We start from the raw sequence: 25,526 nt of genomic DNA on the forward strand, positions 1-25,526 counted from the left end.
AAAATGAGGGGGTATATTTTGCCATATGAATTATGATTAGTGCTGCAGAAAGAAAAATTAGGGCACATTTTGAGTGACTTCTCAAACCCTCTTCAATTTCATTAAAAAATTCTGACATACAGTCTCCCAAGATGGCCACCAGAGACAAAAGAGCCTAAATGTAGCCCAAATATCACCCAGATGTACCCCAAGTATAGCCCAATGACAGAATGTCCCAGAGTGTTCTAAAGAACAACTAGAGCGCTAACAGTCTTACTTATGACAAAAGTATGGCACACCAGAAGCCATCTTGATTGGAATGAAGTGGTAAGTCTGAAAACACTCAATTTAAAAAGGAACAACATGAGGGGGTTAATTTTGCCATAGAAAATATGATTAGTGCTTCAGAAAGAAAAATTAGGGATCATTTTGAGTGACTTCTCAAATCCTCTTCTATTTCATTAAAAAAATTCTGACATGCAGACTGAAACATGCACTTTGAATACCAGCAGCAGACGTCCCTGGTGAGCAGTAGCTTTACTACAGTGATCTAATGTGCAACTAGAGTGCTAACATTCAGAATTTATGGCAAATGTGTGACACATCTGAATGCCTTCTTGATGGAACCAAAGTAAACAAGCATTGAAAATGCAATAGATCTCGCCCTCGTTTAAGTTAAAGCCATTCTGTTTGTAATGAGGTGGCTTTTTAGCTTTGCTTTTATTAGTGTTTTTTCAACTTTCATGTAAATAACATGCATCTGTATGCATATAAGTATATGTATGCATGCATTTATGTTTGTATTTATATAGATATACAGATGATATATGTTTATATATGTATGTATATATATATATTCACTGAAAAAACCATAGGCTATAGACCATATATAGTTAGGAATTAGCATTTACAAAACCTTGAAAATTCACTGAAAAAACCATAGGTTATAGACCATATATAGTTAGGAATTAGCATTTACAAAACCTTGAAAATTCACTGAAAAAACCATAGGTTATAGACCATATATAGTTAGGAATTCGCATTTACAAAACCTTATTTTACTCACACAAAACCATTGAAATTCCATATATAGTTAGTTGCACTAACTATATATCGCGCACCCGCAATCCACTGCTGATGATGTCACATATTACATCATTCATGACATGGTCAGTGACATCACTGATGACATCACTGATGACATCTCAAATGACATCACTGATGACATCACTGATGACAACACCCAGTGACTGTATGTTTCTGTAAAGTTAAAATATGTCTTACATATTGAAGAATGAGTGGATGTATAAGTGTCTGGATGAAGGATTTAGTAGGTGCATGACTGACTGTATGAGTGAGTGATTAAATGTGTCTCACTGAGTGCATGGGTTAGTGACTAAACTGTCTTAATTTGTGCATCATTATGTCTGTTGTTCTGTAAACTGTTGCATGTGTTGATAAGTAGCTATATGAGTAGCTATATGGGTTATTGATTGGTTGCCCAAGTATTTGTATGGGAGACTGAGTGTGTGTGTGGGTGGCTGGGAGGTGTATGACTCTGTGCATAGATGTGTGAGCAGTTGATTCACTAGATGTATGGTTTCAAAAGTGCATGTGGAAACAGCTGTATGGGCGGTTGACTGTGTGCATGAGTGTATTGGTGAGGGAATGGATATCTCAGTGCTACATGTCAAAGTAAGTACATATGTAAAACACAGTACATGTGAGAGTTGACATATATAAATAACTGTGCATAAGAGCCAGTGAATGTGTGAGTGGCTGTATGGATCATTGTGAACTTGTATCAGGGATTGTATAAGAGAGTAAATATGTGTTAGTATATGTTTGAATAAGTAATGTTTGTATAACTGTATAGTTGAGGAAATGGAGGTGTGATTGATTCTTTGCATGACTGACTAGGTGTGTGAGTAACTCCATGGATGAGTGACAGTCTGTGAGTGTCTGTTTACACTGATTGTATCTAAGGTTATATTAGAGTCTGAAGAGGTTCATCGTATTATCACATGAATGATATCATCAGTGATGTGATCAGTAATGTCAAATGAGATGTCATCAGTGATGTCATCAGTGATGTCATTTGAGATGTCATCAGTGATGTCATTTGAGATGTCATCAGTGATGTCATCAGTGATGTCACTGACCATGTCATGAATGATGTAATATGTGACATCATCAGCAGTGGATTGCGGGTGCGCGATATATAGTTAGTGCAACTAACTATATATGGAATTTCAATGGTTTTGTGTGAGTAAAATAAGGTTTTGTAAATGCGAATTCCTAACTATATATGGTCTATAACCTATGGTTTTTTCAGTGAATATATATATATATATTACCTACTGGCAGTCGCCAGTAGGTAGTTATAGTTAGGATTTTTTTCAATGTTAAATCTCAAAATTCTATTTGGAAAAACTTTGGCGCCGGTTGACGAATCTGCCTGAAAATTTCCTCAAAATGGCCTCGTCGAGCTCCGGTCCTTCCCTGAAAGTTTGGGGGGGATGCGTCAAGCGGGGGCTGAGATAAAAGGGGGGTCCCAAAACGTGTTTTCCCCATGTTAATTTCCATAGGGCGGTCGACCCCACTTTTAGCCCGAACGGCTGAATGGATTTTCACCAAACATGGCAAAATTGTAGGGACTCGTAGCCCGATGTGCCTTTGCTATGTCTCAAGATATGTGCTTCAGTGGATTTTGAGTAATTTAGGTTAAAAAAATATATATATCTATGGCAGCGCCCCGGTACGCGCACCGGGGACGCTCCGGGCGCGCCACGCGACTTGCGCGCAGAAAGCTGATTGGTTCTTGGGTGTCTGTAAACATTCGAAACAGTCCGGAGCGGCCGTCATCTTGTCTCTCGGTAAGATCGAGAGACAAGAGGTGGCAATAACGAAAGGGGAAATGAATAAAAGGGGGCAGGGTAGACACCCCCTGACCCCCTAGATTTGAAGTGGGTGGCTGAAAAGGCCCATATAAAGCAAAAAAAAAAAAAGTTTTAATTTTCGCGGGTTTCGCTCCCTGTACGCGAACCGGGCAGCGCTCCGGGAAGCGGAACAAAGAGAAAAAAAGAAAGACATGGTGTAAAAATTTTAGCAATTTTGTTATAAATGGAAGGTAGTTCTGAAAAGAACTGTTTTTTTATTCTTTTTCTTCTCTTTTATTTTTTTTATTAATTTTCTGAACAATTTTTGGATTTTTGAAAATTATTGTGATTTTTTTGTGTGTTTTTTTTAGGGGAAATAACAAAAAAGCAGGGTTTGAACATGTCTCAACAGGAGCAAAAAAAAAATAAAAAGGATTCATTGTTTTCTCTTCTTGTTGCATTTATGATTTTCTCCAGCTCGGTTAATCAAAGTAATACTCTTTTCTCCAAAAGAAATAGTTCCTCCACAATATATACAAACTATTTTGTAGTTTTCAAAAGGACTTTGAATATTGGGGACCATTTCTCAGCCTTCTGGTCCGGCGAATGATGTTTGTCCACTGGAGGTGCTGGGAGGTTGGCAGCAAGATCCCTTACTTGTGCTTGGGAAAGATTATTAGGATGCCACCGCTCCATGTGGCAAATCATATGATGATTCCCAAAGCTGTATTTCTTGTTGGGGTTGCCACGAGAAAGTACATGTTTACATATCAAACAAGACACCTGGGGTGCATTGACATTCTTTTGTCCAGGTGCAATTTAAAAAAATTGCCATATGTAGTGCTCTTTAATATGGCTCTGCCTTGATGTTTCTGGCAGGAACTGCCTTACTTGCTCTTCCGTCCTCATTATCTTCCTCTCTACCAAAGTCCAGTGTTGGAGGTGGACCTTTTGGTGGTGGTGGTGGTTGCTGAGAAGCACCAGCTGCAGCTATTACAGAAGCCATTGTCAAAATCAGGTCTTGCTCTCTGGAAGTAGAAAGTAAGAATGAGGTAAAAATGTGGGGGCTTTCATCATTTTGAAAAAAAAAATGTTCTGAACCAATGAAAAGTGTTATTTTCAGGTCACATGACCTGTTACGCTTATGTTACACGCCCCGCGCCACGCCCCGGAGCGCTTCCGGGGCGCTGCGCGTCGCGCTCTGTAGCTCTCCGGAGCGCTTCCGGGTGCGCTAAAGCAGCACGTCATAAGATGCATCACGCGGCTACGCGATAGGTCACACTTACGCGACACGTCACAATGTTGTTTTCGATCGCGTCAGTTGCGCTAACGGAACGTTTCCCGGGGCGCGATCCAAAGTTACGCTAACGGGGCGCACCCCGGGGCACGCACCAGAAGCGTACCAAAGCAAAAATTTTAAAACATTTTCATACATCCAAAAAAAAATATTAAATACATAGAAAAAATAGTATTCACACAGTTTAGTTACTATCCAATATATTTAGTAACACACTACAAATTAGTCAAGTAAACAGTCAATCACACTGCTACTAAATCCTCCATCCAGACACTTATACATCCACTTATTCTTCAATGCGGATTGCTATATATATATATATATATATATATATATATATATATATATATATATATATTCAATGAAAAAACGATAGGTTTTAGACCATATATAGATAGGAATTAGCATTTAAAAAACCTTTAAAGTTGATATTTTACTCACACAAAACCATTGAAATATGCATAGAAAATATAGTATTCATTAGAAAGAAGAATATATTTGACAGCTATAGATATTTGCTATTAAAAAACCATTGAAATTCACTAAAAAAACCATAGGTTTGAGACCATATATAGTTAGGAATTTGCATTTACAAAACCCCGAAAATTCACAGAAAAAACCAAAGCTTTCACACCAGTTATAGTTAGGAATTAGCAGTTAAAAAACCTATGAAATTCACTGAAAAAACCATAGGTTTCACACCAGTTATAGTTAGGAATTAGCATTTAAAAAACCTATTAAATTCACTGAAAAAACCATAGGTTTCACACCAGTTATAGTTAGCTGGAAATTTTACTGACATAAAACCATCGAAATTCCACGTTATAGTTAGTTGGACTCACTATAACTTGCGCGTGTAATGCACTGCTGATGACGTCACATATTACATCACTCATGACATGGTCAGTGACACACTCATGACATCACTGATGACACCATCCAGTGAATGTGTGTCTTTCTGATAAATAAATATGTTTTATATATGTATATGTAAAGGTCGATGGAAGAATAAATGTTTAAATAAGTGTCTAATTGGATGTTTTTTTTAAAAAAAATTGATTGGTTAACTGGCTTATTAAGTGTATCTTAGTGATTACATATATTAGCGAGTGATGTTTAATTATTGAAATGTATGTATCAGTGTTTCACTTTGTGTATAAGTGGCTGCATGGGTTTGTTACTGACTCACTGTTTGTATGTGTTTTGAAGACAGCATATGTGCAGGACTGAATGGGTGGATGAGTGTGTATATGTGTGTGTTAGTGAGTGAATGACTGTCTCACTATTGTCTTTATCAGTAACGACATATGTTTTAATCTAGTATATGTGAGTATTGATGTATAAAAGTGAGTATATGTGAGAGATTGTAAGAGTTCCTGTTTAAATAAGTATGTGTTTCTATAAGTGATTGTTTAAGAGAGTGAGTATGTGTAAGTTTCCTTGGAAGTAAGGTGGTAGTGTGTGTATAGCTGTATATACAAATTAATGGATGCTCAATAGTTTATTTGCATGTGTGATTATGTGTGTGAGTAACTTTTGGATGACTGTCGGTGTGTAATAGGATGTATAGGTGTTTCACTACATATGATGAGTGAATATATGTATGGGTGACTATGTAGAACTGTTGGTGAATGAGTGGATGTGTATATAGATGGTGGTATTACTGAATTGGTTGTTGTAACTGGTATGGGTATCAACACTTTTTTGGAAAATGTTAGTTTCTATTTTTGAATATATGTTTCAAGGGTTACTTTACAGTGAAAGGAGGTCTGTCACTATGTCATAAGGATGGTGTCATCAGTGATGTCATGAGTGATGTCACTGACCATGTCATGAGTGATGTAATATGTGACGTCATCAGCAGTGCATTACACGCGCAAGTTATAGTGAGTCCAACTAACTATAACGTGGAATTTCAATGGTTTTATGTCAGTAAAATTTCCAGCTAACTATAACTGGTGTGAAACCTATGGTTTTTTCAGTGAATATATATATACCTGTTTAAGTAAAGAGAGTCGATATTTTTGCATTCTATATTTTTTCATCGATATTTTTTACTTCAATATTTTTACATCAATTTTTTGTCAGTGAACCTATAGTCGGCACAGCATTTGTCTGTGCCAAGCATATTCTTGGTGTTACCATCTCTCTGCTTCCAAGGCCTGCTGGGCATGGCATTTGACTGTACCCAATAACGTCTGGATACAGAGTATGGACTTTTACGCCAAGTCCTAGAACTAGGTTCTGTTGTGCCAGAGCCCGGAAGGCATGGCCTTTGGCTGTGTCTTGTTTCCCTATATCTTGTGTCCAGTGGACTTGCGCCGTGGCCTTTGATGTGACCTGTAGTCCGTCTCCTTGCTCCCACTACATTTTAGGCACGGTTTTGGTCATGCTTGCGGCCTAAAAGATGCCACCTTCAGCCACTCCCTGCATCCAGTTCTTGTGCTTCCATAGACCACTCGTTATAGTTTCCAGCCATATCAAGCAGAGTCTGGATGCTGGGCATGGTCTTCATACTTAACATTCTGCTTGTATCCCCAGGCCTTTAGCCATGATCTTTTTGGGAATCTCAGCGTGCTCGGTGCAGGGTATTGCCTTTTTTCATACCCTTTAACAAGTGTGTAGTAACAAAATCCGCAGCCAAGATGTAGTTTCATGTAGATGTATTGGTTGTAGTTACAGGTAGTTCAGTTGTAGAGATGTAGCCCAACCAGGACCTCACACTCCAACTGTCACACTCAAGCATCCAGGCACCCAGGGCTGGACTGGCCATAGCGGGCACCGGGCAATCCCCCGGTGTGCCGCACGGGTGGGGGCCGGTTTTGGGCCCTTGGGGAGGTTTTTGTTAGAGGGCCGTTTTTGCAGCATAGCTGCAAAATCGGCACTGTACCAAAATCGGCCGAAAACCGGCCCCGGCAAAGAGCTTGGTCGCACCCCCAACCTCCCCGAGTGGTGGGGGGGGGGGGGGGGGGGGGGGGAAGGAGGGGGGGGGGGTCGAGCACTTTGCCAGGGCCGGTTGTTGTACCCAGTCCGGCCCTGCAGGCACCCAAACATCCCATTCAAGACCATCACACCAACATTCCATGCATCACATTCACCCTGGTTGAGCAGCTAGGAAGAAAGTAACAGGATAAATATAATACAGGTTACAACATACCTTCCCTTCTTCCACAAAACATAAATATAAACCACAGAGAAGAAATAGTTTCAAACAAAGAAGAACCACAAGAAGTAGAAAAATGGAAAAGTAGAGAAAAAGCAAGAAGAACGTGAATCCAAACGTGAAGGGATCATAGCAAAGATACCTAGAAAATCAAGCGAGAGCAAACAAGAAAATACACTGGAGATATGCAGGGAGAGATTGCTTTGGAATCTATTCTAAGGTAAGGTATTTTCATCTAGAAGTCTGTGAGATGAACAAGTTACCCTTGGGTAACGCCTTATTTTGTAGAGACTATCTAGCCACAGATTCTTTACCGACCCTCCCATCCTCCCCTTCCTGCGAATTATATATCTCGCATTTAAGAGATCCTTCAGGACCTCACCTTTGCACACTGGTCATTCCACCTCAGTTTGGCTCTGTGTTTCTTGTGCGGAAAGACAGTCAAGAACTTAGGTCAGCACGCTGAGGTGGCACCTATATAGGCACCATACCCCTCATTCCGGTGTGGACGACCCCAGCGATGCCAGTTAGAGACGAACGGCTCTACCTGCGAGCGTGCAGGCGGATTTCTCAAAAGTTTCTGGATCCAGTCTGATGCCTAGGGAATATTCTATGGTACGGAATCGGTTAGCATCTATAAGATAAGGCATTACCCAAGGTCAGTAACTTGTTCTTCCTAACCTAAGTATTTTAGCCAATTAATTTTATGGAAAGTGGAGGAGATGGGCTGTCAGAATATTCTTGGACAGGTGTCTGTAATTTGTCTGATCCCTCCCATGTCCCCAGTGACCTTCTGGCATAGGTTTCAGTCGTTCCCATCTGCCTGTACACTGGCCATGGTCAGTGGCTTTGCTCTTTGCCTAGTGCTTCTGGTCTCAGTGCCCACAAAGCTTGATCTTACGCCATGTCCATAAGACTTTGGGATTTAGGTGTGGTCTTAAGCCATACCCAGTACCTAGATCTCTTGTCCCTAAGCGAGATGGTGATAATATTCAGAGATACCCAGCGGGATATGGGTACAAAATGAGGCCTGTGTCCATTGTTAGTACCTAGCAAGCTTTAATGGAGGGTATGGCCATCCACTGCCCCAGAGCCTAACAGTCATGTCTAATGGCTGGCGTCTGCACCTAGCCCCATTTTACCAGAGCTTGTATGACGTGGAAATAAATATGCATTTCTACTGCCAGCAAATAGATGCTATGAAGTTGCCACCTAGCAATTGGTTACTGGTTTAGTGGTGTTATTGGTGATGTAATGTAACTGTTGAGAAATGTAATCTCACCATTGATCTGTTCAGTTTAGCGCACACATTAATTACTGATTTCGTTTCTGAATTCATTGGTGGGTGTTTGTATATGTAGTAAAAGCTCCTGCAATTACACTTACTGACAATGCATAAGCTCATTGATATTAATGAAGGCTTGCAAAGCAGTAGCTACACTTTTCACTATTAGAGGTCCCTGCATTTGATGCATACCAGAACAGGGGTGTCTACTGCTAGATGCAGGATCAATAATGTCTCTGCCCTCTATTTTTCCCCGCATTAAATTGATGTAATGTTTTGCCTGTATTTCTGAAAATGACGTACAGTAACTCGTTCATGCTTTGTAATGTTTTCTTTTATTAGTGTTGCTTCATATGTAAGTTGCTTTGACCTCAGCTTCTATCAGATTTGTTTTGCATATAAAGCATAATGGGGTATACTACCATTAGATGAATGTGCAAACAGTAAATGTCTGAAAAAATAACAGTTCAGTATAACTTGAATCTTTAAATGAATGTAGGACCCTAGGATTCCAACTCTTCATTTTATCAAATAAAATGTGTACTGTGGGTAATCAACGTGAGGAAAATGATGCCACGTCATAAAAAAGAAATTAGTTCGATTATTAACAAAGTGTACAAGAAATGTGTCTTTCATAAGAGGTTTTTCATGAGGTCATACGGATTTCTGTATATAGTCATCACCTCTGATAATTTTATCACAAGGAGCAAAACCACCATCTATAAGCGCATTTGGAATTTGTGCCTGTTAGTAAAAATATAAGTATATGGTGCATTGCTTTATAGTAATGCTGCATGCTAGCAAATGTACAGGTAGCTGCTGTATTGCTTGCTTAATAGCCTCTTAAGCGCTGCTGGCGGCCAACGGTCGTCACGAGCGCTACCTCCCCAGTGCTGCGCACGACCATTGGACGTCCATTCAGCACTAGTTCCAATGGACAGCGCAGCACTGGGAAGGGATATTTGCGAAGCAGCTAAGGTGATAGTATACGTTTGTTAATACGTGTACGTCTGACAATAATGGCTCTTGAAAACTATTTCCTTAAGCTGTAGAAGGTGATTCATAAAACCGGAGTTATAATATGTAGCTGCATATGTTTAGCACCCTATGGCTTTTCATTGCTTCATGTTGTACAATTCTTTCTGAGTCAGTTGAAATGTACACTGCAATAAAGCTGTGCTTTGTTTTTCTCAACAGAATACATAATACTGTGGCACCTCAAGATGTCTGATCCTATAACGTTGAATGTGGGAGGGAAAATTTACACCACCTCCTTGTCTACTCTAACTAGTTATCCAGATTCCATGCTTGGTGCTATGTTTAGCGGTAAAATGCCAACCAAAAAGGACAGCCAAGGTAACTGTTTTATAGACCGGGATGGTAAAGTATTTCGATACATCCTGAATTTCTTAAGAACTTCTCATTTGGATCTCCCTGAGGACTTTCAAGAAATGGGATTGCTTAAAAGAGAAGCAGATTTTTATCAGGTTCAACCATTGATGGAAGCCCTGCTTGAAAAGGAGGTCGAACTTTCAAAGGCTGAGAAGAATGCTATGTTAAACATAAGTCTAGAGCAGAAGAAACAGACTGTGCATTTCACTGTCCGAGAAGCACCTCAGATATACAGCTTATCTTCATCAAACATGGAAGTCTTCAGTGCTAACATTTTCAGCACATCTTGTTTATTTCTGAAGCTTCTGGGATCTAAACTTTACTATTACTTTAACGGCAATCTTTCATCTGTTACAAGTTACCTAGATGACCCAAACCACTTAACTTTGGGTTGGGTTGCAAATGTGGATGGTCTGCCTGAAGAGGAGTATACACGACAAGACTTGAAGAGACTCTGGGTCATTCCAACTGGCAAGCAAATTAATAGCTTTCAGGTATTTGTGGAAGAGTTGCTAAAAATAGCCATGAGCGATGGCTTTTGTGTTGATTCCTCCCATCCCCATTCTTCTGATTTTATGAATAACAAGATAATTCGACTACTCCGTTACAGATAAAATAAACATAACTTCTCCACCTTCACCATGTTGAACATCTCTATTTTAAATCAGGTCACCTGCAGCTCCAGTATAGGCCTTAAGCAGCAGCAACAACTTCCAGAGTTGTTATGGGTATACAACAGACTACAATCATAAATTTAAAAATAACGTAATTTGAGCTGTTCCTCCCAATTCCTTCGACTTTAAGTGCTGAATTTCAATCTACCTCTTGCCAGAAGTGGTAGAAGCGTACTCTTACAAACAATTCACTTATGATGTTCTTTGTTTCATGGAAGTGTTTCAAGCTGACCTCAAAAGCTCACCAGACACTATAAAGAAGACCGTGCTGATACAAAACGGTTGTCTTGTATGTGTATGTTCGAACTCTTCCATTTATCCTTCTGAGATAAAAGACACGGGTATCTGTTCCAGTTAGGTGTTATTTGTGTATGTGCATTTTTCAAATCATGTGTTAACACAGCAGATTATTGAAATTATTTCTAATTATATGTCTCTTGACTATGCTACTTCAAAGACTCGTTTGAAGAATTGGCACCTTATGCACTTCTCACCTTTAACTTTATTATATGATAATCAGTGGTTGGTGGACGTTTATGGAAAGGGTGCCTTTCCAAATGCAGGAAGACAAGGTATTTGGTGTCTGCTTGCAAACACTGCCTCACATCTTGAACATTGATTATAGAGTTTACAGGTTGGACAACATTGCTAGTGCAGCAAACTACAAAATTGTGTTCCCTAGGATAAAATAAATAATTTTGACCATGTTTTAAACTAATGTCTGTAATAAAGTATGTGTTATGTTTTTGCATAAAAAGAGTAATAGTTTTTTGTGGTTTTTTTTGGTACGTAATCTGTTGTGTACTTACTGTGCATGTCTTAAGTAAACGTAGTGTTAACTGAAAATAAAATGTGGATAGTTATTCGAGTTGTAATTGCATTGATTCCCTCTGTGGGAAATAGAAAGTGTTTTGTGTTATGTTAAGAGTTGAGCTTGATTTATCCTGTTAAATGTTTGTCTTGTATCATACATGTCAGATTTTAGGATATTATATATATCTTGACACCCTTTGACTCACTCAGAATACAGTTGTCAGGGTGATGGATTCCCCTGGTACAGTGGCACTGGACCTAGTATTTCTGAGGGGATACACTGAACTCTGATTATTGCTGTATTTCCAAATTCCAATAGCAGCCAAGGGCCCATTTCCCTCCATGCACTAGGGCCCATGACACATTTGCTTCGCCATTTGCTGTGTTGGTAACAGGTTTTTTATTCCAACCGAGAGCCTCAGCCTCAGAGCCTCAGACCGTCAGAGAATACACTAATTATTCCTTTCAGTAATCCTTTTGCCAAATAAAACGACGCCCCTTTTCCGATCAATATGACTACATTGTGTGTAATAAGGAATTAATGGAATGTATCTGCAATAGCCAATGCATAGCTAATGTTTTATGCAAATGGTAGCAGAAACTACTTTTTTGTCTTCTGCTTATGACATGTAGATATCTTGTTAATTTTCTTTTTTGTTAGCGGTTTTCTGTTGCATTTCGTTGATTGGTACAGTGCATATTTACAAACTACAACTTAATGACCTAGATCGCAAACAGTCCACAGAAGTGTGCCGGCTCCAAGTTCATTAACATGGAGTTATTAATTAAACGTGTTTTCAGCATGCCAAAGCCTGCATTTCGTGTTTTTAAAATGTTTACTAACTTTGCAGTGCTAGCTATTTTTCATTTTAAGATCAGTGTTCATGTTGTTCTTCTATGAATGCGTTCAATTGTATGGTTGAATTCCGGATTCCATCTTTGTGAAGAAGAAAAAGCTTTTGTACACATTCGCTCAAAGGAGCTTTATTGGACAAAGGGCAAAAAGAGAAATGTTGTAATGTTGCAGAAACCTACTGTAATTTGATTATTTTTTTGTTGAATAAATGGTTCTGTATGAAAAAGAAAAAAAACTTGAAATAAAGATTGATGAAAATGTTAGTTCATAAAAACCAGATGGGGAATAAGCAGAACTATTCATAACTTTTCAAAAGGGTTTACACATCTATATAATTATTTTTACGACTTTTTAAACAAGGGGGTGGGAGGGCCTAATGCATTGTTTTCAAGACACTATTGAGCAACAAGATACTGAACTGGTGCCAAAGGAATCAGAATACAGCCCTAAGACAAGACTTAGTGGTTCATGTTAATCAGAATCTATCCTCTATACCTTCAGGTACACTACGATTTGAAGAAGGTCTCATAGGTTGTCCATCCGGATCATCCATATTGTGGGCAACACACCTGGTAACTGCATCTGATCCTAGTATGGATAATTAAACAGTCTTTTTTTGGATCAGTTTTACGCAATGTTCAGAAGGCCTGGTTTGGAATATTCTGCAGCAGAAGCACTTTGTAGCATCCAAGAGAGGGCCATATTATCAAGATTGATGTCCTCCACACCAGAACCTGGGCTTCCATTGGAATTCAATAGGGCATATTATCAAGCCCCTTATCGCCACTGTTGCTGTAGTTTCCTGCCGCTAAAGTGGCGAAAATGTTATCGCCCGTTCTTGATAAGGATGAAAGGTCCTATCTCAACAGGTTCAGACAGTTATCAGTAGTGACCAAGTGGATGCAAAGGACCTTGATGACCCCTTTTTGTAGAGGATTTCAGGTTGACATTAATGATCAGTTGGTTCACATACAGTGTCCAGCCACTTCGAATGAGGCAATAGAATCAACCTTGCACAATGTGTATCAATTGAACAAATGTAGGAGGGAAAGAAAGGCTAGTCGTGCGGTACCTAGTGCATCATTAACTAAGTGTCTTAGTGGTCCGTATTCTTAAATAGGCTAAGGCAAGTCCTGCTGAAGAGTAGCCAATGCAGATAAGATCTACTCAGGGCCCTCCGTCTGATAGCTGGAATCCGAGACTTTAAATGGAAGACCCATGTCTATATTGTGGCCATTAGGGTCAGTTGATTCAACAATGTCTGGTGCATCTCAACAGGAAGTCTAGAAATGCTTAAGCCTTATTTATTCAAGGAAAGAGGGATTGTGTCATTCTTCTCCTCAGACCACACCTTTAAGTTCCTCTTCAGAGGATAGGTATGCCCTCTTTATTGCCTGTTTCTATCCATTCACCAAGGACCTCCACCTAGAACTCTGGAGATGTATATGGATGTCGATTGGCCAGACAGGAATGCTATTAACACACTACCAAAAGAAAGGCAAAAGTGATGCAGGCAGATGATGGAACTCCAATAACGTCTGCCCTGTAACTGAATGCACCAGTAATCTTGGAGAATCCATGTACAAACAGCAAGAAGCCATCAGTTTTTACCTTATTTCCTCACTCAGTCATCCAGTTATTCTGGGATGGCCCTCGTTATGCCGCCCTACATCAACTGAGTTACTAGAAAAACATCACTAGGTTTTGAATTTTTTAATAGAAACTGTTTAAGAAGTTCCAAACTCCGAAACTCAAACAGTTAAGTCTCAAAGAAGAGAGTGCATTTCCTTAGTGGCTTCTTGATTTCAGAGCACTATTCACAATTTTATTACTTTTTCATCAAACCTAAGGACAGTCTTCTACTGCCACCTTGGCCATGTGATCCTTCTGCCATATGTACACCCTGTTACAAACAGAGTAGTAAATCCTAAGGGATTATTTAAATGAAAACTTCAATAATGGTTTGATTGCAACATGCACTTCTCTGACAGGGGCTTCTCTATTCTTTGTTTCTAAAAAGAATATTGAATTAAGGCCTATTGTTGACTTTTGGTGACTCAAATATCCCCTGCCCTAGATCAAGGACATATTAGAGGCTGTTTGAGGGACTCCAATGTTCACTAAATTATTTGTAAGAGGGGTGTATCATTTGCTAAGGATCAAGGAAGGAGATGAATAAAAAACTGCCTTTTGAACCCTATGTGGCCATTACGAATATTAGGTAATGTCATTTAGGTTGAGTAATGCTCTCACTATCTTCCAGAGATGCATATATAATTTATTTTGATAATCTCCTAATATTTTCAAAGCCCCTCGAAGATCATCAAATTCATGTCTCAGAATTTCTTTATTCAGTCAGAACTCAGCTTTCATGTAAGATAAAGAAGTGGCAGTTTGAAGTTCAGGGACTTGGCTGTTTGGATTATATCTTAAACCCCAGGGTTTAGCCATGAAACCTAAGATAGTTTCAAGTGGTTCGAGATAGTTCAGGTAAGGAAACACAATGCTTTTTTGGCTTTTCCAACTTATGTAGGTATATATAGTTAGGACCTAGTTACCATAGGAAATTCCGAACATTCTATTGGGAATAACTTTGGCGCCGATTGAGGGATCTGCGTGTACTTTTCCTTAAATTTGCCTCGCTGCGCTCCGCTCCTTCCCTGAAAGTTTCGGGGGGATTCGTCAAGCGGGGGCCGAGAAAAAAGATGAGTCCCAAAACGTGTTTTCCCCATGTTAATTTCCATAGGGACCTTTAGACACTGCCCGAACGGCTGAATGGAATTACACCAAACTTGGCAAAATGGTAGGGCCTGGTATGCTGATGTGCCTTTGCTATGTTTGGCGAAAATCCCTCCAGTAGTTCTTGAGAAAATTGAATTTGACATTTTTCAAATGGCATTTTCTATGGGACCTTTAGACACGGCTACAGCCCGAACGGCTGAACGGAATTACACCAAACTTGGCAAAATGGTAGGGACAGGAATGCAGTCGTGCCTTTTCTATATTTGGTGAAAATCCCTCCAGTAGTTGTTGAGAAAATAGAATTTGAGCAAATTATATATCTATGTGCGCTCACCGTACGCACAGCGTGCGGTACGCATACGTGCGCATACCCTTACGTGCGCGAGCGAGTTTCTGATTGGCTGGCAGTCGACTGTCAACATTCCAAACTGTCCAAACCAGGAAGTGTTGGCCACCATCTTGTTTTTCAGGAGAACTGAGGCACAAGAGAGCCCAAAACAAGAGTGGAAAACACAAAAAGGGGGCAGGGTAGAGACCCCCCAACCCTCTAACCCTTCTCAGGGGGTCCCTAAAGGATCCCCAAGGGCAAAAAAAAAAATTGCGGGGTACGCGTACCCCGCAATTTAAAAAAAATATATATTTTTTTGCACTTGGTGGTCCTTCTGGGACCCCCTGAGAAGGGCTAGGGGGTCAGGAGGCCTCAACCCTGCCCCCTTTTCGCGTTTTCCACTCTTGTTTTGTGCTCTCTTGTGCCTCACTTCTCCTGGGAAACAAGATGGCTGCTCAGGTGCTCCTAGAAGGATAATAACATATATAAACGTTATCTGCTAATAGAATTAGCATTTACAAAACCTTTGAAATTTATTGAAAAAAAATATAGGTTTCACGCCTGATATAGTTAGGAATTAGCATTTAAAAAAACCTTGCAAATTCACTGAAAAAACCATAGGTTTCAAGCCTTATATAGTTAGGAATTAGCATTTAAAAAACCTTGCAAAATCACTTAAAAAACCATAGGTTTCAGGCCTTATATAGTTAGGAATTAGCATTTAAAAAACCTTGCAAATTCACTTAAAAAACCATAGGTTTCAGGCCATATATAGTTAGGAATTAGCATTTAAAAAACCATTGAAATTGCTCCTATATAGTTAGTTGTACTAACTATATTTCGCGCACCCGCAATCCACTGCTGATGATGTCACATATTACATCATTCATGACATGGTCAGTGACATCACTGATGACATCACTGATGACATCTCAAACGACATCACTGATGACATCTCATTTGATATCACTGATCACATCACTGATGATATCATTCATGTGATAATACGATGCACCTCCTCACACTCTAATATAACCTTTGATACACCCAGTGTTAAATACAGACTACTATTCTTGAAACCATTGACACACCAATACCAGTTACTACATACGCATTCACTGATTCCTAGGTCTACACACACATTCACTCATTCACCCATAGAATCACTCATACATACAGTCACTCATCAATACAACACTATCATATGCACTCATACACCTATACAGACACTCACACACTGCCACTCATCCATGGAGTTATCACACACCTAGTCAGTCATGCAAAGAATCAATCACACTTCCATTTCCTCAACTATACAGTTATACACACAACACCTTACTTATTCAAACATATACTAACACATACTTACTCTCTTATACAATCACTGATACAAGTACACAATGATCCATACAGCCACTCGCACATTCACTGGCTCTCATGTATAGTCATTTATATATGCCAACTCTCACATGCACTGTGTTTAACATATGTACTTACTTGGACATGTAGCACTGAGATATCCATTAACTCACCAACACACCCATGCACACAGTGAACCGCCCATATAGCTGTTTCCACATGCACTCTTGAACTCATACACCTAGTGAATCAACTGCTCGCACATCTATGCACAGAGTCACACACCTCCCAGCCACCCAAACACACACTCAGTCTCCCATTCAAATACTTAGGCAACCAATCAATAACCCATATAGCCACTCATATAGCTACTGATCAACACATGTAGCAGCTTACACAACAACAGACATACTGATGCACACATTCAGACAGTTTAGTCACTAACCCATGCATTTAGTAAGACACATTTAATCACTCACTCATACAGTCAGTCACGCACCTACTAAATCCTTCATCCAGACACTTATACATCCACTCATTCTTCAATATGTAAAACATATTTAAACTTTACAGAAACACACAGTCACTGGATGATGTCATCAGTGATGTCAGCAGTGATGTCAAATGAGATGTCATCAGTGATGTCATTTGAGATGTCATCAGTGATGTCATCAGTGATTTCACTGACCATGTCATGAATGATGTAATATGTGACATCATCAGCAGTGGATTGCGGGTGCGCAAAATATAGTTAGTACAACTAAATATATAGGAGCAATTTTCAATGGGTTTTTAAATGCTAATTCCTAACTATATAAGGCCTGAAACCTATGGTTTTTTAAGTGAATATATATATATATATATATATATATATATATATATATATATATATATATATATTTTTATTACCTACTGGCGGTCGACAGAAGGTAGTTATAATTAGGACCTACTTTCTATAGGAAATCCACAACATTCTATTTGGAATAACTTTGGCGCTGGTGGACGAATCTTCGCGAATTTCTCCAAGAAAATGGCCTTCTCCGCTCCGCTCCTTCCCTTACAGTTTGGGGTGATTCGAAAAGTGGGGGCCGAAACGTGTTTTCCCCATGCAATTTCCCATAGGGACCTTTAGCCAGGGCTACATCCCGAACGGCTGAACGGAATTACACCAAATTTAGCAGAGAGGTAGAGTTCGGTTCGCAGATTGTGCTTTTTGTTAAATGGTGTAAATCCGTTCAGTAGTTCCTGAGTAAATCAAAAATAAAATCATAGTGATATCTATAGACGAAGTACGGCATGCGTACCGAAATCCGTACAATTACGAGCATGAGCTGCATGCTGATTGGATGTCACACCCCTTTTGTTCTGCTTTACCTGCTGACGCTTCTCCTCTTTATAGCGCGTCTACAGCTTGTCCGAGGGAGGACTAGTGCTGGTGTTCCGCTCTCCCCTCGCCGCTGCATTTCATTACATCAGCAGCCGCCGAGTAGGGGAGAGCGAGAGGGCTCACGAACTACCCTTCCCAGCAGCCCTTGCCACAAAGACCGGAAGTGACATCCCGCAGCAGCGCGCCAGGCAGCACATTTAAACCAGGCTCCATATCGGTGGAGCGGGGGACACACCACTTACCACTTTTGTTCTGCTTTACCTGCTGGCGCTTCTCCTCTTCATAACGCGTCTACAGCTTGTCCGAGGGAGGACTAGTGCTGGTGTTCCGCTCTCCCCTCGCCGCTGCATTTCATTACATCAGCAGCCGCCGAGTAGGGGAGAGCGAGAGGGCTAACGAACTACCCTTCCCAGCAGCCCTTGCCCCAAAGACCGGAAGTGACATCCCGCAGCAGCGCTCCAGGCAGCGCATTTAAACCAGGCTCCATATCGGTGGAGCGGCGGGACACCCCACTTTTGTTCTGCTTTACCTGCTGACGCTTCTCCTCTTCATAGCGCGTCTACAGCTTGTCCAAGGGAGGACTAGTGCTGGTGTTCCGCTCTCCCCTCGCCGCTGCATTTCATTACATCAGCAGCCGCCGAGTAGGGGAGAACGAGAGGGCTCACAAATTACCCTTCCCAGCAGCCCTTGCCCCAAAGACCAGAAGTGACATCCTGCAGCAGCGCGCCAGGCGGCGCATTTAAACCAGGCTCCATACCCGCGTCGCGGGAGCGCCGGGCTAAGCCCGGGCAAAGGGCGGGTCCTCTACGGCCCTCTGAGGCCAGAAGAGGCTGGGCTGGGCCACCCGCCTAACTATTTTCCTGCATCATACAAGGTATTTATACAACCCGACAAGTAATCGGTAGCCCGAGCCTCCCACGTTGTTACTGAGTGGTACCCAAGCATGAGGAAGGCAACTAAAATCACCAGGATGCCCACCTTAAGATCCAGTACTAAACAGAAGGCGGATACCCCACAATCAGTTCCCACACTCACAGCGATAGACATAATGCTAAAACAGACAATAGGGGCAGTATCCACTGCAATAGCAAACACAGAAAGGAGGATGTCCTTACCACCGATGACAATTACCCAAGATGCACAAGATGTAGCAGATGATCTCTCAGTAGTCACTTTAGATGCTAAAGATGACCCAGATACAAGCCTTGGCGTTACCTCCTCCTTCGCCGAGCTCCCGTGTGCTCAGGCCCCTACCGAGACCAATAGGGATACAGTGAATACTCAGACTAACTCAAGCACTGCGTGTGCTATAGAAAAGGCGAATTCAAGCAATAGAGAGGCAAAAAGAGCCAGAGAAGGTCGAGCACAGAAGAAAAAAAAGGGGCAAAATAATACAATAAACCATAATTTAGTGGCACCTATAACTAATTCCACATCAGGAATACCTTGCTGGGTGGCAAACATGGTAGCTGACCTTAAGGCAGACCTAGAAGATACGATCACTGCCCAGATTAAACCCCTTATGTCAAAAATTGATAGATTAACATCCCTAATAAACAACAAGGGGGCGGGTTTCACTAGGCAAGTTGGACATGACGGCACATTAACCAAAGTGGGGCAAGAAGGGGGAATGGTTAACAATACACCAAAAGATAAGGCAGTACCAGTTAATGAATCTACTGCAAACAGACCAAAGAACGTCACGCAAATTAACACCCCAATGGGGTAAAAAGTCCCTATACCCCCGAACTTCAGTACTTCTAGTGCCACCCCACAGGTCCAATTAAAGCAAGGTAAAAGAACCCCCCCAGGCTCAAATGACAAAACGGGCCAAATTTTAAAAGAAAGGACCATCACAAACTCCCCTCTATCAAAAAATCTACCTGAAAAAGCAAGATCGGCTCGATTCCAGACAATTAACCTCCCACAGGAAGCTTTGCCTTTTGTGGTTGAATTGACAGGAGTTCCACCCCTGAAAGAGGGAAAAAAGGAAACACATTTCGAACTCAAAAATAAATGTGTGCAGTGGCTACAGGTAAATAGACCCCTACCTCCAAATATCTGCGGTGAAATACTTACGGTCAGAAGAGGGGAGTGGATTGGGAGAGAAATAAAAACAATAGCAGGGGACATTATAACAATCAATTTTAGAGACATTGCTGCAGTGAATTATATATGCAATGCACCCCCCAGTAGAACTCACACACAAATCCACCCTTTACATCTATCATATTTTTACCCGAATATACCCCAAAGACCAATGCAGGCAAATAGAACACCTATGAGTAGGGTTCAGCAGCTAGAACCTCGGCACAGATTTCACCAATGACAAACGCCTTGGCAAGGCACCCCAGCCTATGACCCTTTTCTATCTCAGCATGTGCACTGGAACAGGTTCAGTGCCCTGGAGGAGGTGGACTGACTCGCACTTGAGGAAACCAGTATTTTACATCCCATGAAGAGATTAGAGGAGGAAGGGCTTACAGGGACAGGAATTCGTCCACCGAGTACCCTAGGACACAGCGATGGTAGGAGGGCTAGTATAAGGAATCTCAAAACACAAAACGGGGGAATAAAAACACCAGATCAATTAGACCAAATGATAACCTCCGATCGAATTAGGCGGAACAATGAAATTATACTCGCACCCCGTACTAAGAAAATAACAATAGGGGAAGTTAAGGAAGCATATCCATTAAGGGAACCAAAAGGGTCTTTCATGGGGGATAACCAGGATAGCCTCCGAATTATATCTTGGAATATTGCAGGACTGGCACCCAAATATGGATCTCAGGAATGGCGGAAGTATATAAACAATTTCCAAATTATATGCCTGCAAGAGACCTGGGCGGTCGACCCCAATCAGTATAGCATAGAGGGGTATAAATGCTTTTCTGTCCCGGCCATAAAATCACCATCTGGGAGAGCGATTGGAGGATTAATAATATATGTAGACCTCCTTATTCAAGGACTTGGTTTAATTATAACTGGGATTCACGAAACATACAGGTGGTAGGGTATCGCTTTAAAAGGTTCAATCTTCTTTTATTAAACTGGTACAACGCGGTAGGCACGATGGGAAAGGGGATCGTCACAAAAGAACTGGATTCCCGTCTAGATAAGCAGAATTGATCAAATAAGACACCAAACCCCCCTAGTACAATACTTATGGGGGATTTTAACTGCCACCTTTGCGAGAATCTAAGACCATTGAATAAGGACTGGTCGCGATGCACTGTACTAAAAGGCCCACATTTTGCACACACTATAGAGGGATGGGATTTAGAGAAGCTAACAAAAAGGCACAACTTGGTCCATACCATGGACCTGATAGAGCTAGGCAGCAATGGAGACCCCAATCTAATGTTCAAGGGTAGAGGCTGCCATTTGTACATTGACTTCATTATGGTTTCACCTTTAATAAAAAGAAGCACTAGCAGCATGGCTATTGACACAAGCATATTTAGCGATCACAACCGTCTGGTCTTGGCATTAAAAGGCTTTAACTTTAAGAAACCTTTACACAGAATAGATATCATAGAAAAGGCGGTGGACCAGGGGAGGAGGATCAAGTGGGCCAAGACAGATGGAGACAAATTTTACAGAAGACTAATAACAGAAGGGCAAAACGCTATAAATATATGCCTTGATCCCAGCATGGGGGGAGCAACGGTGGTCAGTGCATTTGAAGAAATTGCATGTCATGTAGATGATCTAATAAAGACCTCCAAAGGTAGTAAAATAGCTCTCACCCACGTTGGTTTGACCTAGACTGCATTAAGGCGCACAAAAACCTCAAACTTAGCCTCAAGTCTTGCCCTAGGGACAACCTTAAAATCGTACAGTATAGATCAGAATACAAAAAGGCCCTGAAATCCCGTAAAAAAGCTTACAAATACAAGCGTGGGAGGACCTAAGGGAGGCGTCAGAAAGGGGAGACATTTCGGGATTTTGGAAAGTCATTAATACACCATGTTTTCAGGATACTGGAGTGCCTAAAATAATAAATACCATTTTACCAGAGCAATGGTACACCCATTTCCAGAGCCTTTATAATTATACAGGACAACTAACTCAGGATGAAGGATCAAGGTTAAATCCAACTACGCAATTAGACTTTTCCCTGGCAGAAGTGGAACTGGCAATAGCAGGACTGAGCAAAAACAATGCACCCGGCCCTGACGGTATACCCCCTGACCTTTACCTGAGCAATATAGACTTGTGGGCTCCACTACTCACGAGGGTTCTGAACGAGGCAGCGGTGGCAGGGCTACCTCGTTCTTGGTCAACGGCAACTATTGTCCCAATCTACAAAAAAGGGAATTGCGATGACCCAGAATGTTACCGCCCTATATCCCTCATAGATGTGACGGCCAAGGTGCTGGGACGTGTTATTCTAAATCGTCTGCAGGAATGGGCGGAGGAGAACCAGGTCCTGACAGATATACAATATGGGTTCAGGGAGGGCAGATCTACCACCGATCAATGCTTGAATCTCTACCTCTTGACAGCCAAATACACGATCGCTGGCAAGGGGGCTATATACATGGGGTTCATGGACCTCTCCGCAGCCTTCGACCGTGTAAACAGAGAAAAACTATGGACCCTATTGTTAAACCTAGGAGTGGAATAAAAACTGGTAGACCTCCTAAAAGCCCTACATTGGAACACCTCTGCAACAGTTTGATACAATCATGAGGGAAGCAGGACTGAACAATTTTTATGTACGAGTGGAGTGAGGCAGGGTTGTATCTTGGCGCCTTTTTTGTTATCTATATATATATTAATCTCCTGGATAAAGAATTACTCAAATTGTGTGCGGATTCACCCCAAATAGGACATCGAGCGGTGCCCGTATTACTCTACGCGGACGACGCTGTGTTGTTAGCCAGAACACGGCTGGGGCTCCAGAAGCTGATCGATGGCTTTGTCAACTTCATGGCTAATCTTGATCTATCTGCAAACCTGGAAAAATCTTATGTCATGACAGCGGGAGGCAGAGAAAAAAGGAAGTTCACCTATAAAATTGGGTCACACAAGATTGGCCAGGTCAAGTCTTTCTCGTACCTAGGTGTACTGTTCGATGAACATTTAAACTTTAAACCCTTGATGGATAAACACGCAGCGAAACTGGTGGCGTCATCAGGGGCCATTATGGGTTACGGGAGAAGTCTTGGCAGATGGTCTCCAGAGCAAATGCTAAACCTATATAGATCAGTATGTTGTGCCAAGGTCGCTTACGGAGCAGAAGTATGGGGTTTTACAGATAAACAACTGCAGCAGATCCAGGTGGAAGAAAACAAGTTCTTCAAAAGAATTTTGAAATTGCCGCAGAGTACCCCAGCCAATATCATCCATGAGGAACTAGGGGAGCCCTACATTGAAGATCGAATTAAAATTAGACCCCTTCTCGCCTGGATTAAAATCTGGATTGATCCAGAAGCGGACCTCACCAGACAAATCCTTAAAGACTGTTTGAAATGTGACAGCGGGGGCCACATCCCATGGTTGAAGTATGTAAAGGATTCTCTTGAGGCAATCGGTTGCAAAAACTTTTACACTGTACCTGAATCTTTAAACTGCCAGAATAAAACAATGGTAAAAACTTTTTACAGAATGGACACTCACGACTAGGGCCGATGTGGTAAGGTGTAAACCTACTGTTTTATCCTACTGTTTATTGGCAAAGAAACAAGGAATGGAACCATACCTTACTGTGATGCATAACGCTCAGGACCGATTATATATGGCTCGGTTTAGACTCAACATGCTACATCATTTACTTGCTGTCCCCTCTGGATTCACTCTAACACTGGAGGCAAAGGGTACCTGCGGCTGCGACGCTAGGTCTCCGCAGGATACCCTTCACTTTGTTTTGCTATGTCCCTTTTATTCTGTTCCCAGACGTACATTTTTAGTAGGGATCCTGAAAGAAACTAAATTTAGACAAGAAAAAATGGCCCTGAAGTTTCTTCAGGAAGCCTCAGATGCTCATACGTTGTTTTGTACAGTAAGTTTCATTAGGGTGGCAATGAGGTTAAGGAACACCAGAGAAATTACCGACTGTAATGCCCCATAAACAGAGACCCATTATGGAAATTTCCCCTTCTTCTTTGCAAATGAAATGAATTTTAGCCTATTTTTTAACTTATTTTAAATTTGTTTTATATATATAAAAAATGTAATTGTCTATGTACTTTTATGGTGTCTTTTTAAGTGCCGAATAAAGATTTAAATTGATGTCAACACTCCAAACCAGGAAGTGTTGGCAGCCATCTTGTGCCTCAGTAGCACTGAGTCACAAGAAAACAGTAAAACAAAGTTGAAAAATAAGGAAAGGGGGCAGGGTAGAAACATGTTGACCCTCTAGGCCTGCTCAGGGGGTCCCATATGGATCTTTAGGCGCAAAAATGTATTTTTAAAAAAAACTAAAAAAAACACAGGTTACCCGTATGTGGGGGGAAAGGGAAAAAAACCTAGAAGTCCATTTTATTCTTAATTAGCTCCCGGCGGGGCCAAATCCCGGGGTCAATTTTTTCCTATAATGGGGGGCTTGGAATTGTCCAACAGGTACAAAAGAATGAAAAAAAAAACGAATGTCGAGGACAGCGATGCTCCTGCTTCCTGCGTTTTATGAGGTCAATAGATTGTTCCCCATAACACAAAAGTTTATTGCAATAAATGCATAGAATTTTTACTTTAGCAAAATAAGGATCAATTTGTGGGTGTGGACTGCTTGCTGAAAATGCTGGTGCAGCAGTTGATGTGCTTGGTGCAGTAGTTCAGTTCAAAATCAAAGTTTATTTGGACAATTGTCCTTAAACAGATAACACATTTAAAAAAACATGTCAATGTTACATTAAAAAACTTTAAAACAGTATATGACATATAACTCATTAAAATGGATCAAACACGACTTGAGCTAATCAAAATTTATAATTCGTTTAACTTTTTGCATATATCTCCCTAGTGCACAAGTAATATCTAAATTCATCATTTCTGTTAGGAGAACACTTGCAGCAAGTCTATTATGTATACCATATTTTTTAAAAATGGGACAAAAAATCTATTTTTGTGGTTCTAAAAGCTTTGTACAATCCAATAAAATATGCATCATATCGCATGTAGTTCCCAATATACACTTACAGTTTCCAATACTATCTATCTTGGTGCAGTAGCAGTTGGGTTGTCTTTCAATGTCCGTGTTGCAGCTCGAGCAAAGTTGTTGGTGTGTAAGTTCTTCACGTGTCGCTCCATATTTGCGTGCCAAATGAATATTTTTAAGATGGATCACCCCTTAAAAGAGTTTGGAAAATTTTACAGGTTACTTTTGGACCATTAACCTTTTTTTGCCCTTCTGGAAAAGAAAAAA

The 25,526-nt window shown here is 40.9% G+C and overlaps 1 protein-coding gene across 5 annotated transcripts in view; it reads left to right on the top strand.

Moving 5' to 3' along the window:
- The window catches only part of KCTD21 (potassium channel tetramerization domain containing 21), a 183,134-nt gene extending 170,533 nt beyond the window's left edge, over positions 1-12,601 (top strand). For 3 of the 5 annotated variants that reach the window (XR_015296609.1, XR_015296608.1, XR_015296610.1), the window contains one exon: positions 9,801-12,601. Coding sequence is in view for 2 of the 5 variants with exons in the window: in XM_086926328.1 (XP_086782454.1) it covers positions 9,827-10,609 (783 nt within the window). In the remaining 3 variants the exon portion in view is untranslated. The remainder of the gene's footprint in view (positions 1-9,800) is intronic. The other 2 variants (XM_086926328.1, XM_086926329.1) reach the window with 1 other exon arrangement.
- The last annotated feature ends 12,925 nt before the right edge of the window (positions 12,602-25,526 follow it).

This window comes from Lissotriton vulgaris, chromosome 6, assembly GCF_964263255.1.
Source record: "Lissotriton vulgaris chromosome 6, aLisVul1.2, whole genome shotgun sequence".
NCBI classification, from domain to species: Eukaryota; Metazoa; Chordata; class Amphibia; order Caudata; family Salamandridae; genus Lissotriton; species Lissotriton vulgaris.